The sequence below is a fragment of the Mytilus edulis genome, chromosome 14 (assembly GCF_963676685.1).
Source record: "Mytilus edulis chromosome 14, xbMytEdul2.2, whole genome shotgun sequence".
Classification (NCBI taxonomy): Eukaryota; Metazoa; Mollusca; class Bivalvia; order Mytilida; family Mytilidae; genus Mytilus; species Mytilus edulis.
In genome coordinates, this window is record NC_092357.1 from 39782557 (window position 1) to 39800622 (window position 18066).

Here is an 18066-nt window from a genome sequence, read left to right on the forward strand (position 1 = left end):
TGATATATCATAGCATTGACTTCTCTTGTCTGTCTGGAAGCAACACAAAAACTAGGATTGCCTTTAGCTGTGCAATAAGTATAACCACCAGGCCATCACCCTTTTAAACATGTACCTCTTGTTTGAAGATTATCATATTTAGGTTCTTCCAGTAGAAAAATATGTCTTTGTTGTTGTTTTTCGTCTTGAAAGTTATTTATGTGCAGTAGTATTAAAGAGGTGTTCAGGTAATATTATTCTAAATTCTTAATTGGTGTGGAAAAAGGAGAAAGAAGATACAATGAAAGTTGTCAATAGAACATAGATATTTTAACTGAAGAACTAGCAAAATAGAAAAACAAACAAAACCACGACACAAAAAAAATCTGAAAAGTAAGTTATAGTCCATAAATGCTACCAGACAATGAGCAAAATGAGCTTTTAAAGTAGAGGGAAAGCTGTTTCTCAAACAGCCAACAGTTCCTGCTCTACTTAAGACACATGCCATAATATACTTTTAGGATTAGATATATAGATATACGTTATCATACATTATCCAAATCAATGATAGATGTTGCTCCACATTGTTCATTAACGTTTACCACATAAGGTTTGTTTTCAAGATTTTCTGAAACATGTGTAAAGGCCTAGCTGTCATTAATGCTTCAGATTTACATTTTAGACTCGTTTGTTAGATCTCCAATTAGATTGTGCAATGGACAAATGAAACCGAAGAAAGCAAATGCATCCAGGGTAAATTAATCAACCAGCATATATCATATGTAATATATAAATGCCCATGATACTATCATGGAATCAACACAAAATAGAATAATGAAACTAGAACTACTTGCAGTAAATTATGTTTAAAAAAATACATTGGCACACTGATGTGAATTTTAAGTGATGTATATTGGGGAAACACAATTTTCTAGAATAGTATTTTCATATTTTTCAAAAATACAGAATATTGGAAAATGACACATGCACATGTTTCATCATTTTTATTTGATCAACATTATTGACCCAATTTTCACTTAAAAAGTGATTGAAAAAAAATTTGTTCTGTTGGTATATAGGTGTGCAAAATAGAAGTGACTTTCCAGTTTGTTGATCATGTGCTATAATATGAACGTAACCAGTTATCAAAGATACCAGGATTATAGTTTAATACGCGTCTGGCGTGTTTCGTTTACATTGCTTTCCACTTAATCTATTTAACTGTGTCACTGCACCAGAATACAGCCACTCCTGTATTGCACTAATATACCACGTTGAAATATATAGATATTCTTCAGAGACAAGTGTCTGTGCACCAGAGGCACATTTCGACAATTAATGTCTCGTCAGTGATGTCCATGAAAATAATATATAAGTTTTTCGTCTCTGCTTTCAAATAGTATTCCACGAATATGAAAGCGTTTTTATAACCAGCTTAATGCTTCGACATATTCACACATTATATCCATCATTACTTTATTCGAAGCAATCTACCATGATTGTCCCAAGTCAGTTTAGGCTCTCTAGTTTACACTAGATGTCCATTATACATTCCACTTCGGTGAAGAATGTTATATGCTGACCAGACATCATCTGGTATTCTTTGAAATGTCTGGTAACCCAATTTCGCATAGCTATCTATTCTCTGCATGTCACCAATAACAATAGTAATGACGTCATCCAAATCTCCTACTTCGTTATTTGGATAGTCCAGCAAAGTGATTTGCGGTGACGTAACATAAAGTTTACCTATTGAACCAGGCCACTGTTTTTGAAACGTTGCCAATGTTCTTCGTCCCATGTAAGGTTTTTGAACAAGTATAATGTTACTATGTAAACTGTTACGGTTGAGTAGCAATCTGTAGCTGAATCGTATATTTTCACCTGTGTTTGTTGATTTAGTTTCTATGATAATTTTATTTGCTGGTACTCCTTTCGCAATTGCAATGTCCCGAAAAATTTCCGCTTCTGTCTTTTTCCATTTTCCTATACAATTTCAATATAAAAGGATCGTTTTAGTGAACGAATATGAAATCATCATACCAATCTAAACTTATAATTGACTGATCTGTTCAAAACTAGCTACATGCATAGATATGAATGAAAAGTTAAGTGAATTATACAAGAATAACACAGCAACTAAACAAAAATTACACAAGGGATCGTCCCATTTCAATGCTTTAATACTATGCCTCGAAAGCATTGATCGTATAGAGGCTAGAAAGATTGAATATTATATTGATCAAGATTTTCGTAATTTGTGTCAAGTTAATTATATAAAGTTCTTCTTGACATATTAAAAATTAATGACAGCTGTATGTATAGATATATGAAGATAGAAGATATAAGTTTGGAGTCCATTTACAATTAAAAAAAGTAAAATCACAAAAATACTGAACTCCGAGGAAAATTCAATCGGAAAGTCCCTAATCACATGGCAAAATCAAATGACTAAACACACCAAGACTTTACGTTAGATAAACACACTAAATCGTTTGAATTTTCAGCATGCTCGTCCAAATAGTAGCAGGTCTCATGATGAAATATCCCCGACTACGGACACATTTTTTTGTGAACTATACCAAAGAAACCCGTAGCATTTTTACAGCAGTAGGGAATACTGCAAATTCTATGTTAATCGTTGAACAGCAATCAAGTTAACAGAGCTAACGAACAAGTTTGATTAATATCATTTCATAAGTATTTGAAAGTCAACTGAAAATGTCTTAAGTATCAATAAACATTACCTCTTGTTAAATTTCCTGATTTACCAGAGAATAAAATATATTCAGCATATTGATCATTCCATAAATCTGCGGCTCTCTCTGCAACTCTGATGTCATAACTCCCTAATGCTATAATTATGTCACTCTACAAAATAGATAAATATTCACGGAAATAAATTGTTTACATTAAATAACATATCGGAATCATGATAAACAAATACTGCTTCATTTAGAATTTGTTAAAACTGATACTCTTTCGATTTTTTGAAGGAAAAAATTATGAACTTTAAGATGTTTCGGACGCTGTATGAAAAATAATTCTGACACAACGTTCACGAAGCATTACCAAATTTGCGTCTATACTGGGAAGAAATACTTTTTTGTAAAATCTTCTACAGTGAATGAAGTACCGTGTGTGCTAGATTGTAGGTTCAATCAGAGCGAAATTGAAAAAAAAACCATAAAGACTCATAGGTAACTTAGAAATTAGAGAGTAAAACAACGTTTTAAAGTGCGTCAAGTATTGTAAGAGGTCCTTTATTATTTTTCAGTTAAGTAATATCAAAGTCAACGTACCTAATCGTACTTAAACTAAAATAGAAAATTCGAACAATGGGCTAAATATATATAGAATAGAGAAAAAATGCTTAACATGTTTCAGCTGGACTACAGAAATGACCACCATTCAGAGCATCAATAAAACACATCGAACAGCAAAACGGGTCCACTGCAGCACGAATTTGTTTCGCCAGAGCTATATTTGAGGCCTCTCATTAGGATGTCCAAATAATCACATAATTACAAATGTTTTGCCAAAATAATCACATTTTTTTAAACAAGTTATTCAAATAATAAAAAATACTGTCCTAAATGATCAAATAATCAAATAATCTTGACATATATTTGGTTTGGTGATCATATAATCACTATTAAAACGACCATATGATAAAAAACCACTCGAGGAGGTTCATATTTTTACTGAAGCGTAGAGCTTATCTCAAACATTGTCAAATGTAGACGTTTAATTATTTTTGTATTGTTCTTGTAATATTACATACTTTGACAGGTCTGTCATCGATTCTCATGTAATTCCATATTTTCAAAGCAGCATCAATATGTAAAGATGAGATAACAGGACAATGCTCTTTAGCCCCGAAACAAACAGACAGCAATACGAAAGTACAATAACGAGTTAAGGTATAATTTTCCGGCCACATTACAAGCCTCCCAAAAATCTGTATTCATTTACAGTAAATGCATTTCAATTGTCGTTCACATTTCAGGATTTCAGGTGGCTTGAACTGTAAAACTGTTGTTAAACAAGAACTATTTACCTGGTCATGTGAACTTTAAATAAGTGTACTGAGAGAGAGTATTCGGATTATTATCAGTACATTTATATGTATGTCATGACAAATACTGTTATCTTAGTGGGCGTTTGTTTATACTTAGAACGTCGTTGTATTTATATCATATGGATTTAAAGTTTAACTTACAGAACCTTTTTTTTTACAGAAATTACACAATTTTTAATCTAAATCAATAGTCAAGAAATATCTTTTCCAACTTATTTTTTTTATATGTAATCCAAAAAATAGTAAAGAAATATTTTTTCCAACTTATTTTTTTATATGTAATCCAAAATATATCAGCATGCTTCTTAGACTGATAATAAAACATATGTCAAGCAGTTTTTTTCGATTTCGGTACTGTATGCATATGGAGATACATCTTCAATTTAGTGGAAGTTGTATGAATTTTTTAATGAACTTCGATCAAAAGATTTATTATGTGTACTTCATACTGCCGATTTTGTCCAATTACTTATAGCTCATTTTAGTATTTTAATTCAAATGACAGAAACAAAGAATAAATATAGTGACAAAATATGAGAGTAATTTTCTATATAATGGATTTTTTTGTGACTGGCATACAAGTGAGAGGTTAAGTAATCTGAAAAAAAAAATTAATTAACCATTTTCTAGCTTATGAAATGCCTGTAAAAACTCAGGGATTTGACATTTTTTTCCATTCGTTTGATGTGTTTGGGTTTTTAATTTTGCCATTTGTTAAGAGTCTTATTGTTTTGAATTTTCTTTGAAGTTTGGTGTCTTTGATATTTAAATGTTTATGTTTTGTCATGTTGAAAAAAGATTCTATTTCAGCCTCTAACTGTGCATTTTCTTAAAAGACTGGGGAAAACATTTTGCCGAACATTAGCAAAATACACAACAATCCTTGATTATTTTAAAAATGTTATCAAAACTTTTGTTTGTATCGTACAATCTGGAAGTCTATAAGGTTTATAAATTGATTCTGTCGCGATAATTGTATAAAACTGACGTAAACATTTAGCTAATAAAGCATGTAAAACATGTAATAAAATGTGAAAAGAGAATGGCAATATACTCATGCTACTGTCATATTGTTTGTATCTTTTCAATAACAGATACTGTAAAAAATAATTGAAAATATGTTTTAGAGATAATAATTTTTTTTCTGTCAACCAAATTAGTTAAAATTTCAAAAATATAAATTAAATTAAAACAAGTTGCTTCTGTAACTACTATCACCGATCTATAATACATGAATGTTAACAATAGCCAAATCAAAGCAACATTGTATGGTTCATAGCCTCAAATTATGAGATGTTCTCAAAGATTACAGTTCACAGAGACGCATAGGACAACAAACAAAATCTTGAAAGTCATCTCAAAATTTACAATGACTATATAAACTTTATCTAATAGTTGGTTAGAACTTTTTTATTTCACTATTCGGAACACTTACTTATTCAACGTTCTGATACAGTTGTTGTTTTACTGTCTGTGTAGTAGAACAAGATTACCGCAAATAACAACGATCAGGTTAGTTGTTAAGTGTAACATTTTAAAATAATTTAATTTTGGATGTAACGCGTCTTCTGATTGGCTGACGTTATTTTGTTATGAGCCCATAGACATAATTTAGTTATGTGATCGTGACGTCATCAACGTTTTTTTCATGGTTTTCTACGGTTTAAAACTGAAACTGAGAAATAATTTGAGAAAACTATACAAATCTTATTGATTATAGAATTTCGAAGGAAGTAATAATGTTATAAATCACAAATTTATAATATATAATACTAGTAGTTCAAACAATTTACAAATTATTTGTTTAAGGAAACACGCATAGTCATAAAAAGTTAAAATGAGGAAAAAGATACTAAAGATTCTCAGATCTTTCTTTTATATTTCTTTTTGTGTTTGTGTTTTTTTTTTTAGACTATTTTTCATGCTTGTCCAATATGATAAGTAAATAAAAACATCACGTTTCATTTGTTTAAAACTTGTCGTTAGCTTAGTTTCCCGTTGATGTAAAATTTCCTTGATTCAAAGTCGCTATATATAGTTCAGTCTTTTGCTCAATAACACAACATGAATTAAGACTGTCACAGTAATTGATAAAAAGAAAGAACAACTGTTACTTAAAGGTAAGAAGTTTACACATAAGTAACATATATATATTTTAAGTACAGTTTTGTTGGTTTAACCTTTTCTAGTTATTTTGATTCTCCTGAAATATTGTATTAGATATTGCAAGATTCTTTAGAAAGAGCCTTCTCCTCTTGATATATACACAATAGAGTAAATTTAAAATAAAAGAAGAAGTAAGGACTTTTATTCTTTAGGATATCCTTAGACTGTTTGTTTGAGAGTGCAAGATGTATAAGTACGGAGCCACGTCGTCGGTCAGGATATCGACTTTAAGTCCTAGGCCTTGCTAAGAGAGGGAGAGTGCCATGTAGACTTCCAATTAATTAATCAATCAATCAATCTATAAATGAATAAATAAATCAATCAATCAATCAATCAATCAACTGAACTGTTCTCCCCTGTTTAACGTGTTTCACGAATTGTTAATGAAGTTATGTTAACACGTAAATAATTTCACGGAATGAAAAGTTAATTTCCACAACACCAGCAGAAGCAACAGTATAAGCAAAAGTATATGAGAAATAAATGTGTTTGTATTAAAAAAAAAGTAAAACCACAACCGAGGTAAATTCAAAACCGAAGGTCCCTTATCAAATGGCCAAATCAAAAGATAAAACACATGCAACGAATGGACAACAACTGTCACGTTCCTGACTTGGTGACAAACCTAAAAGCATAACAAAGCTTTTAAATCAAACAGTAATTATTATTTTGTTCAAGAATGGGATGATGGAGATGTCTTAAATTGAACAAAAATGATTTATGGTTTTCCGTTTATGACAATATGCTGAAAATTTACATCAGCAAAAAACATAAAAAAAACACATATAAGAATAATAAGATATGATATGATTGCTAATGAGATAACACTCACAGTAATCAAATGACACAAACATTGACTATTTATACAGAAGTAGAACAATTCTTATAAAAAAAACTATATTGAACAACACGACAGAATGACGTTAGTAAACTAAAATACAAAATAACAAATGCAAATTTCTATTTGTTTTACATAGAAATAAATCATTGTTTGCTTGAACTAGACTTCTGATCAATTTCAGCCAAATCTGTATTTAATCACATCAGTTGATTCACATGCTCACAACACGATACGCATCACGAAGACTGTTTCTCACTACATCATGTATATGTAGTATCATCTTTTAGAATTATACTAGACAACACCCGAGAAATCGCGGGCATTCAAAGCGGGATTGAAAGTATATAAAGTGTTGTATGTAGAATTTTTGTAAACGATTTAATTACTGAATAATTTCAGGAAAGTTATCAAAAGGAAAGGGGCAGAACAATTGTGTTTCTACCTGTCCTCCTTTTTTCCCATATTTCTCAATTTTAGAGATAGAATAGAAAGTGTCTGACTAACCGTGCGAAACACTTGGTTGACAATGAATACGAAAGGAAATTGAAATAAACAAAAGGGTCCGCCCCTCATCAAATCTATTGTTAACATATTTTGAACTGCCTTTCTTTATAACTATACTTATCAGATACTTTATTTTTATGTCAATTTATAAATTGATACAACGCCTGAGTTTATGAATGGAAACAACTCTGTGGACAAGTTTTATTTCGTTTTCATTTCTCAATAATAACTATCTGATGTTGTTAGACATTTTGGTTCCAATCGGTATTTATCTCCATTTTTCGATCATTGAAGGGATTATATTTTTGCTCATTGAATTCCATTAAATTGTAACAAATAAAGGTAAGATAAGTTTAATTTGCAGCACTTTTCTTCATTAATGGAAATAAAATAAATTAAAACAATCTGTCGTGCAAGTGTGAGGTTTGGCGCTTTAAAAACAGGTTTATTCCCTCATTTTCTATATTTAAAACTGTCTATTCTAAGTCCGGAATATGACAGTTATTGTACATTCGTTTTATGTGGTTTTTTTTTTTAATTTTGCCATTTGATTAGGGACTGAACGATTGAATTTTCCTCGGAGTTCAGTATTTTAGTGATTTTACTTTTTGTTTAAAAAGGGGGAAATCAAATGTTTGTACGAAAACCAACTCGTATACTTATAATATTTCTCTTTTCAGTTTCATTCAGAAAGCAAACAACACAGATGAAATGGTTTATCATCATTATGTTTACAATGCAGGTTGATTAGTATAAACAACAGTTCTAAATATAGAATAGTTATTCTGGATATCTACAGTAAATTTTACAGACATGGATGTTAACGCTGATGTATGCAGAAAACTCTACAACTACTTGTGCGAGGTCATAGGATCAGAAGACATCGTTAAAGTAAGGCGCCAATACTACGCATCCTTAGATTTTTTCTGTGAGAGAGAGACAACTTTTGTTACAAGTGGAAGTAGGTCAGAAGGGTTGGATATGGGAAGTGATTTAGATACAATGGGTCTGCTTACCTTTATACACATAAGCCAGAAAAGATCTGCAGACTCTTTCCTTATTCCGAACAATTTCACAATGGAAACCGAATCATGTAAGCCTGGGTTTACTCAACTGAAAGGACACAGTTGTTATTTTCATCAGTTGTTGCATATCATATGTGCTACGGGAAGCGAGGAATACGTTTTTGCAAGTGGTGATATCCGACTTATAAGTTTATTTGTTTTTAATTTGTTCATGGATTCAGAAGGGAAAATACATGGTCCATGTATATCTAATGGCATCGAAGATGGCACATTCGATTTTACGTTGTGCTTGAGATGCCCGGAGTGGATCAAACAGGCACATCCATGGTTGAAGAGAGAACGTTACTGGCCGTCTCCTAAATTGGTATCGATAATATGTGAATATGGAATACTTTTGGTACCAATTGGTTGCAAGGAATCTCCAAACGAACACTTGGAATGGAGAATTTCATTTTCCATAGCAGAAAAACATCTAATATTCTCGTTTACGCACACTCAGCTTCTATGTTATGCTCTTTTGAAACTTCTTTTAAAAGAAGTGATTAATAAGATAGACAGTGTAAGAGGCTTATTATGTTCATATTTCTTGAAAACCATTATATTCTGGGTTTCCGAGGAATCTGTTCCATCAATATGGCTACCAGAAAACATTTGGCCATGCTTTATGAAATGCTTTAAGCGGCTTATATACTGCGTAAGGTACGAACTACTTCCTCATTTCTTTATTACAGAAAACAACCTGTTCGAGAAAAAATTTAACAAAGATCAGCATCACAATCTGGAAAATTGCTTGGACAAACTGTATTTAAAAGGTCTGAGTTGTTTTAAGAACAGCGCGACATTACCACAGTTCTACAGCGGTTCCTTTGTTCACAAGAATAAATCTAAAACAGAAAAGATTTGTTGGGAAGTAAATACTATAAGTACTAGATTGAATACAAGTGCTCAACTTTTTTTTCTACCAATAAACATAATGAATCACAATTTGAATGATGCGTCATGTCAACGCTATGGGCGTTACATAATCCGTAGATTTCTTGACATCAAATCGGATCGGTTTTTTCCCTCTATAGTATTTTCCAGATTTTGCCAAATGTTCGGAAAAACTTTCAATATTCACGTTGATTTGCCAAACAGATATAAGTATACCTTATCAAGGCGATATTTGCCGTATTTTTACCTTGGAGTTCATTCAGATGCCGTTTCTGGATGGCTTTATTTAGCTACCTACTTTTATGGTTTTTGTCAGTACAAAATAGCTCTACAACTTATTTTACACGCTTCTGTCCGTTGTTCTGATATTAAACTGTTTATGAAATCGATTAAACTTTATAGCAGCAACCTAGCCGATATTGAAAAAGAAGGTATCTTCTTCGGTAAGTGGAATAGGTTGAATGTCTACAGGCATCATGTCATACATGAAATATCTTTTTATTTAAACTCGAAAGTTAATCCACAAGAACTCGATGTACAGAAAACCAGTCAAGCTTTTATATGTCCTAATGTGTATTTACACTTTCTACGTTTCTTATGTTTATATCGTTTGAATGGGAGTTCCATACATCATACGTGCACAGACGCCTTACTTGATATTTTTGAAGCCTGTCAAGATCCACATTTTAACTGTAATGATTATTCAATCGCTGACACCATCGAATGTTTAGCTGTAGCTTTATCAATTTATGGATGCCATGAAAAAGCTAAAACTGTTTCAACCGTTATTAAAGAGCTAAATAAATCATTAAAAATTTTCTCCCTGGATCCGAAATTATTATTTTTCCTAATTGATAAACTTAAAAAATTGACGAATTGAAATACTTGACAATGAAAAGAATTTGATCTAATTACATTTGTTGATTTTTATACAATAGCTCACTGTGTGGACGGTCAAAGATTAAAATGTGTATTCCAGAAGCTTGACACACAAATAAATAATAAATATAAAGTTAGACTCTAGGTTTGAACATTATTTAGCTTACTGTTATAATTGACACTTTTTAACTAAATTGCGTAGTGTTACACTAATGCTGAACATTGAAACAGGAAGATAGACTAACATGGCTAGAGAATTATGTTTATGCAAACGATGTAATTTGCAGTGCGTTAAAAACGAATACCAATTTTTTATTAGTATGTCCTGCTTATAGATCAATAAGACCTAAATATTTGTCAAAATTCTATTGTTCTTGGCCAAACATTACTAAATTACAGTATTCAAGTTAACATCTGTTTTGCATATGAAAATAGTTACATAACATCTGCGTGGTCAATCAGATCACATATTGTGTGTTTTCTTTAAATGCTTATTAATGTATTGGTCTCTGCTGTTTATCTTTTGTCATGTTGTTAATATATTTTAATGCTATAGCCTATATTCTTTTAGTAATAAAAAATTCAAAGAAAAAAAATCACTCTAATTCACAACGTTCAACCGTATGAAATTATATATTTAAACATAAACAAAGATATAAATAGATGTATATTTTTTATGTTTCGTAGTATAGGGAGAAACTATTGTATATACGATACTAGCGTAGTAGTTTTATACGTTTACGTCACATATTTGTGTCCAACTATACAGATTATTAGCTTTAACAAATTTTTGCAGTCATCTGGTTATTTTTGCCTTTCTGACGCACTTATCTTTCATATCGACGCTTTTGGGTCAAAGATTGATCTCTTGGGACTATTAAAATGTCATTCTCCTCAACAATCTTGAAGGTAGACAGATATACATAGATAGAAACTTGTGAATTAGTTAAGACTTGAAGATATTTATAATTTGTAACCCAAAACAATTACATATGTTCCTTAAATAAGTGTTATTACTAATTCTTTCAAAGATGTATAAAATAACTTATTCAAGTAATATTTTTGTCATTATTTTTAAAGACACCCTTAATCTCTATGCTCCTCTTAAATCTAATAAATTCTTCATTTTATGATATAAAAAGTAAAATCACAAAAATACTGAACTTAGAGGAAGATCAATTGGGAAAGTCCATAATCACATGGCAAAATCAAACAAAACGCATAAAAAACGAATGGACAAGAACTGTCATATTCCTGACTTGGTACAGGCATTTTCAAATGCTTTAAAAATTCATGAAAACTACATTTAGTCCATGCTTCTATTGAAATTTAAAATAACTCTATTGAGTTATTTTATAATTTTTTAAAACAAAAATTACCTATATAAGTAACTAAACAATATTAAGTGTTTAAGTAATGCCCCTGACTGATAAATGGGTTCAGTTTGGTTGTTCCTGGCTGTCGAGGTCGTTGATGATCGAGTTATTGTATTTAGTTACATGTTTACATTCATGTCAGCTATATTATAGCCCTCGTTCGTACAAGGTTTTCTTTTTCTAGCTAATTTGTACCTAATAATATATTTCAAGGTTTTGTTATTAGGAGTAATTGTGGTTATTGCTTTTTTCATATGTTTATATATTTTAAGATACATGTACTATGTAAATAAATTAATAAATTCCGTTGTCCACTATGTTTGCTAGGCTATCGGCAACAGTATATATATTGTATTCATTCATGCCTTTCATCATATATTTAGTAGTAAATACAGTAGTTCTGAATATTTGATAAATAGCCTGCTGTTTAATCCATATCGCGCAACTTTGATGCGCACCCTTTATCATACCCGTACCCTTTATCGCACCCTTTATCACACCCCTACTCATTTTTTTACTCTTAATTTATGCAAGCTTTTTCAGAAAAAAAATTCTTCAAAACTTTTTTTTTAACTTTTAATTTATGCAAGCTTCTTTAGAAAAAAAAATCTTCAAATTTTTTTCTTCAAAATTGGTCCTAAATAAACAATCATTTGGAAGTGACACATTTTATCAAATGACGTCATTGTTTGGAATTTTACGTCACAAACATCGAGTTTTCATATTTCTGACACACGAAATACAACTATAAAAAAGAACTCAATAAAGTATCATACAAAACACACAAAAAAAATACAATAAACACAATATTTTTAAAACAACAGCACGCAATTTGTAAGGTAACCCAGGTGCTTCGGATGAGTAATTGAGCAGTTTTTTTAAAGCTTTTAAAACAAGACAAAAGTAGAACTGAAGGTAACACAGGTTCTAGGGATCAGAAAGCAGTTCATATAATACTCTCCTGATGAAATATGTGATAAAGCGTATAAAACATGGCAAAATCCGTATCACATGCCGTATCACCCTCGATCAATATCATCCCTCTGGCCTTAAGGCCCTCTGGCTGATATTGGTATCTCGGGATGATACGGCATATGATACGGATTTTGCCATGTATTATTCTCTAAATAATAGATATGAGCGTATAGGGTATACAAAAACTCATGTAATTGGATTTTGTTAGGTCATTTAAATTTAATATTATAGATTAAACACATATGTTAATCTTCGCCTCTACCTGCAGTATGAATGATTTTTTGTGGACCCAATTAGTCAATTATATGATTTACCTTTCACTTTCAATGTTGACATTTTGTTCCTTTAAATAATTATACACACACAATTCACGTGTTATCCATCTTTGGCTTCGGGGTTAAATTGAAGTCCAAATGAATACGGATTTAATGAGGCCTACATATTCACTTGCAAGTAAATAATACATTATCAATTTTTCGTCGCTTATTTAAACAAGATTGAACTATATTGCCTGCTAATAGCGAATTCACTTTCATTGATGATTGAACAAAAAAAAACATAGTTTAGATTTTTTATATATCGTGTAGCTACATGTAGCAATTAATCAAACAAGCAAGCAATTAATCAATCAATCAAGCAATTAATCATTCAATCACTTCAAACAAGTCAGAAATGTAAAGTATGTCAAAGTATTTGTATAAAAGTAAATAGATGTGGTAGGATTGACAATGAAACAACAATCCATATGGTACCAAACATCGTAGATCTAAACACATATAGGTCATCGTACGCCCTTTTACAATGAACAAAGCCCAAAACATGTATAGATGATATCATAAGCCTAGCCTACATGATTAAATAGAACACAATTCCAAAGGGAAAACTATTGGATTTATGTGTGTATAAAACGATTAACGAAAACTAGTATGATAAACAACAAACAAAGACAACCACTGAACTACAGACTCCTAAATAAGAACAGGCACATAGGTTAGTAATGCTATCTTTTCTTTTTCCTTTTGGTAGTGGAGTAATACGTTCTTATTACTTTTGGACAAGAAAGTTACCTGTCCTCTTTCCTTTAAGAAGCAGAATTGTCTGTCCCTTTTCTCTCGCAGATAGTAGAAGAATCTGTTCATTTTGCTGTATGCAGTAGAGTTGTCAGTCCTTATCTTTAAGACAATAGTGTTATCTGGTCTTTTCTTTTTGGCTGTAGTGTTATCGGGTCTTTTCCCGTGGGCAGTAGATTAATTTGTCCTTATACATTAGGTAGTAGAGCTATCCGTCCTTTGTTTACTTTGGGGAATAGAGTTATCTGTCCTCTTTGAGTAATAACGTTATCTTTCGTTTTTCGTTTTTCCTTCAGCAATGGCGTATTATGTCCTTATTACTTTTGAGCATTAGAGGTAGCTGTCCTTTTTTTTTGGCAGAAAAGTTATCTGTCCTTTTTCTTTTAGGGTAGATGATGAAACTATCCTGTTTCCTTAACTTTTGCGTAGATGTTGTAGCGGGTCAATGGCGAAAAGAGCAGAAACACATACACCGAAAAAAAATCTCTGCAGTAGATCTTCTTGACGTGTACTTGCATATCTGTTGTCATATAGCCTTTTTAGCTCTGCTGCAAATTTTTCTGGTGTCTCTCCATTTAACTGTTTTCTTCTACTAAATTGAAGCCTGTATGTTCTGGTGGTCTTTATGACTCTTAATCTATTTTTTTGGTTCTTGTACCAACTTTTTGTAGTTCCTGATAGTCTTCTTTGGCAATTGATCAAACGTGAAGTCTCCAAAGAAGACTACAAAAAGTTGGTACAAGAACTAAAAAATAGATTTGGAGTCACTAAAAACGTAAGTCTCATCTTTCCATGATCTGACCTTTATGCTTTAAGTACAGCTCTTCATAAGAACCAGGCAGAGTGCCATATACACGTGATTTATGAGGGTTTCAGATTTTATCTATAAATGGCCTAGAAGAAGCAGTTACCACATACTGCTCAAAAAATAAATTTGAGTGGGAAAATATGAGTGGTTGCCATGGTAACGGACACTCTTTTTTTGGGGTTGTTAAGAGTGGTAAAATCTTTCAAAAATCAGCTAAATCACTACAATTCAGAGCCTGATTACGAATAGAATCAAGCATTTTTCATTAATTATCATATGTTACATAGATACATCTTGGTTTAAGCTTCATTTTAGTTAAGATTGCATGTAAACCAAATTTGTAATTTCTTTGAAAAATTTTGCCAAAAAATGCATATTTTCAACTTTTCTGAATTTGGGATTTTTGCGAAATTATAAAATTTTCTCGGGTGTTTTTGAGAAAACTGCTAATGTGTAAAGCATAGTTAGCACTGTAGTTATGAAGTTTGGATACTACTTCACCAAATTAAATAGAAAAATTCTTGGGACCTTTTTCAGTTTGATCACCATAGCAACCATTTTTTTCCTTGGAAACGGAGTTATTATTTGCAGAATATAGCAGTTTAAGAGCTTAAATGTACTGAATTGTTTCATAACCGATACAAAAATACATAAAAGCATACGCTAACTCTAAATCACAATCAGTAAGAGTTGCTGACTTCAATACTTACCATGGAAACACATATTATCCATAGCAACATCTATTTTAAAATCTATCAATGGATTTATGTAAAAAAATACATATATAGAGAGTTAATATTCAAATTTGAATATGACAGCATGTTTTTCTTCATTCACAATCTCTTCTGTTCTTCTTAGAAGGTTCAACAAATGTAATATATAATGTAACATTGGGGTTGGAAGGTTGGGAAAAAAAGGGGGGTAGGTTTATTTAAAAAAAAATCATACATGTAGATTCTTGAAACGATAACGTTTGGTCGTAGAGCCTGATTATGAATAGAATCAAACTTTTGTTCAGACATTTCATATATAACATCGATATAACAGGGGGTTTAGCTTCAGAGCTTAGTAAAGATAACAGTTTAATCGACTGTTAGATTTTTTTTGTAAAAATATACTAAAAAACACATATATTCATTTTTGTTGAAATATGGAGTTTTTATGAAATTATCAATTTTTTTCGTGTGTTTTTCCGAAAAGTGCAACTATGTAAAGCATATAAAAATGCAAGCATTGTAGTAACAAAATTTGAATACTACTTGACCAAAATAAATAGAATATTGCGTGTTGCTCTCTTGAATTTTATCACCATATTAACGTATTTTCCCCTTGGAAACACAGATATTATTTATTGAATTCTGCAGTATAGGAAATTCAATGTTCTCAATTGTTTCCAAACCTTTATAAAAAATACATAGAAGCATATATATACCCTAACTCTAAACTACAATCCTTAAGTATTATTACAACAGTAGCCATGTTAACAAATATCACCAACACCCAATTAAAAGATATATAATATAGTTTTATGTTAAAAATTATATATAAATAAGTTTGATAATGTTAATTTTTCTAACTGTATGTTTTGCCATGTCTCACTCTCAGTCCTGTCTTTGCTCCTTGAGAAGACTCAACAAATCTAAATATATACACTGTGGCATTTTGGGGGAGTAGTGGAGGTTGGGTGGTTTTTGTTTGAATCTTTCATAGATCCTTATGAGGAAAATTGAGAGGTTTAGCTATAAAACTAGGTTTAATCTACCATTTTCTACATAAGAAAATGTCTGTACCAAGTCGGTAATATATAACAGTTTTTATCTATTCGTTTATGTATTTAAGGTTTTGATTTTGCCATTTGCTTAGGGATTTTCCATTTAGAATTTTCCTCAGTGTTCCGTATATTTGTTATAAGCTCACCTGACCTGAAAGGTCAAGTGAGCTTTTCTCATCACTAGGAGTCCGTCGTCCGGCGTCCATCGTCCGTAAACTTTCACAAAAATCTTCTCCTCTGAAACTACTTGGCCAAATTAAACCAAACTTGGCCACGATCATCCTTGGGTCCGATGACCTGGCCATCAAACCAAGATGGCCACCATGGCAAAAAATAGAACACAGGGATAAAATGCAGTTTTTGGCTTATAACTCAAAAACCAAAGCATTAAGAGCAAATCTGACAGGATAAAATGGATTATCAGGTCAAGATCTATCTGCCCTGATATTTTCAGATGAATCGGACAACCCGTTGTTGGGTTGCTGCCCCTGAATTGGTAATTTTAATTAAATTTTGCTGTTTTTGGTTACTATCTTGAATATTATTATAGATAGAGATAAACTGTAAACAGCAATAATGTTCATCAAAGTAAGATTTACAAATAAGTCAACATGACTGAAATGGTCAGTTGACCCCTGTAGGAGTTATTGCCCTTTATAGTAAATTTTTAACCATTTTTCGTAAATCTTAGTAATCTTTTACAAAAATCTTCTCCTCTGAAACTACTGGGCCAAATTTAGCCCAACTTGGCAACGATCATCTTTGGGGTATATAAATAAAAAAAAATGTGTCTGGTGACCCGGCCATCTAACCAAGATGGCCACCACGGTTAAAAATAAAACATAGGGGTAAAATTCAGTGTTTGGCTTATAACTCAAAAACCAAAGCATTTAGAGCAAATCTGACGGAATTTAATTGTTTATCAGGTGAAGATCTATCAGCCCTTACATTTTCAGATGGATCGGACAACTGGTTGTTGGGTTGCTGCCCCTGAATTGGTAATTTTAAGGAAATTTTGCAGTTTTTGGTTATTATCTTGAATACTTTTATAGATAGAAATAAACTGTAAACAGCAATAATGTTCAGCAAAGTAAGATTTACAAATAAGTCAACATGACTGAAATGGTCAGTTGACCCCTTTAGGAGTTATTGCCCTTTATAGTCAATTTTTAACCATTTTTCGTGAATCTTTAAGTAATCTTTTACAAAAATCTTCTCCTCTAAACTACTTGGCCAAATTTACTTGAACTTGGCAACAATCATCTTTGGGGTATCTAGTTAAAAAAATGTGTCCGGTGACCCGGCCATCCAACCAAGATGGCTGCCACGGCTAAAAATAGAACATAGGGATAAAATACAGTTTTTGGCTTATAACTCAAAAACCAAAGCATTTAGAGCAAATCTGACGGAATTGAATTGTTTATCAGGTTATTATCTTGAATACTATACATAGAGATAAACTGTAAACAGCAATAATGTTCAGCAAAGTAAGATCTACAAATAAGTCAATATGACCAAAATTGTCAGAGAACTCCTTAAGGAGTTATTGTCCTTTATAGTCAATATTGAACAACTTTTCGTTATTTTTGCAACTTGTACAAAAATCTTCTTTTCTAAAACTATGGACCAAATTTAACCAAACTTGGCCACAATCATTA

At 31.5% G+C, this 18066-nt stretch overlaps 1 protein-coding gene across 1 annotated transcript; it reads right to left on the reverse strand.

The window, feature by feature from the left end:
- Positions 1–968: 968 nt before the first annotated feature.
- On the reverse strand, positions 969–4054 carry LOC139503179 (uncharacterized protein SCO4629-like). Its single transcript, XM_071292922.1, has 3 exons — positions 3764–4054; positions 2727–2850; positions 969–1965 (listed from the first exon to the last, which is right to left on the reverse strand). The coding sequence occupies exons 1-3, from the start codon at positions 3920–3922 to the stop codon at positions 1508–1510; spliced, it is 741 nt and encodes a 246-aa protein (XP_071149023.1). The 5' UTR covers positions 3923–4054; the 3' UTR covers positions 969–1507.
- Positions 4055–18066: the final 14012 nt, after the last annotated feature.

What these genes read in the sequence shown, in the direction of transcription:
- LOC139503179 (XM_071292922.1), bottom strand. Translation starts at nt 3,922, where the DNA reads ATGTGGCCGGAAAATTATACCTTAACTCGTTATTGTACTTTCGTATTG. An exon ending in TCGATGACAGACCTGTCAAA is followed by an intron (nt 2,851 to 3,763) that starts GTATGTAATATT and finishes TCTATTTTGTAG; the next exon opens with AGTGACATAATTATAGCATT. An exon ending in ATCAGGAAATTTAACAAGAG is followed by an intron (nt 1,966 to 2,726) that starts GTAATGTTTATT and finishes GAAATTGTATAG; the next exon opens with GAAAATGGAAAAAGACAGAA.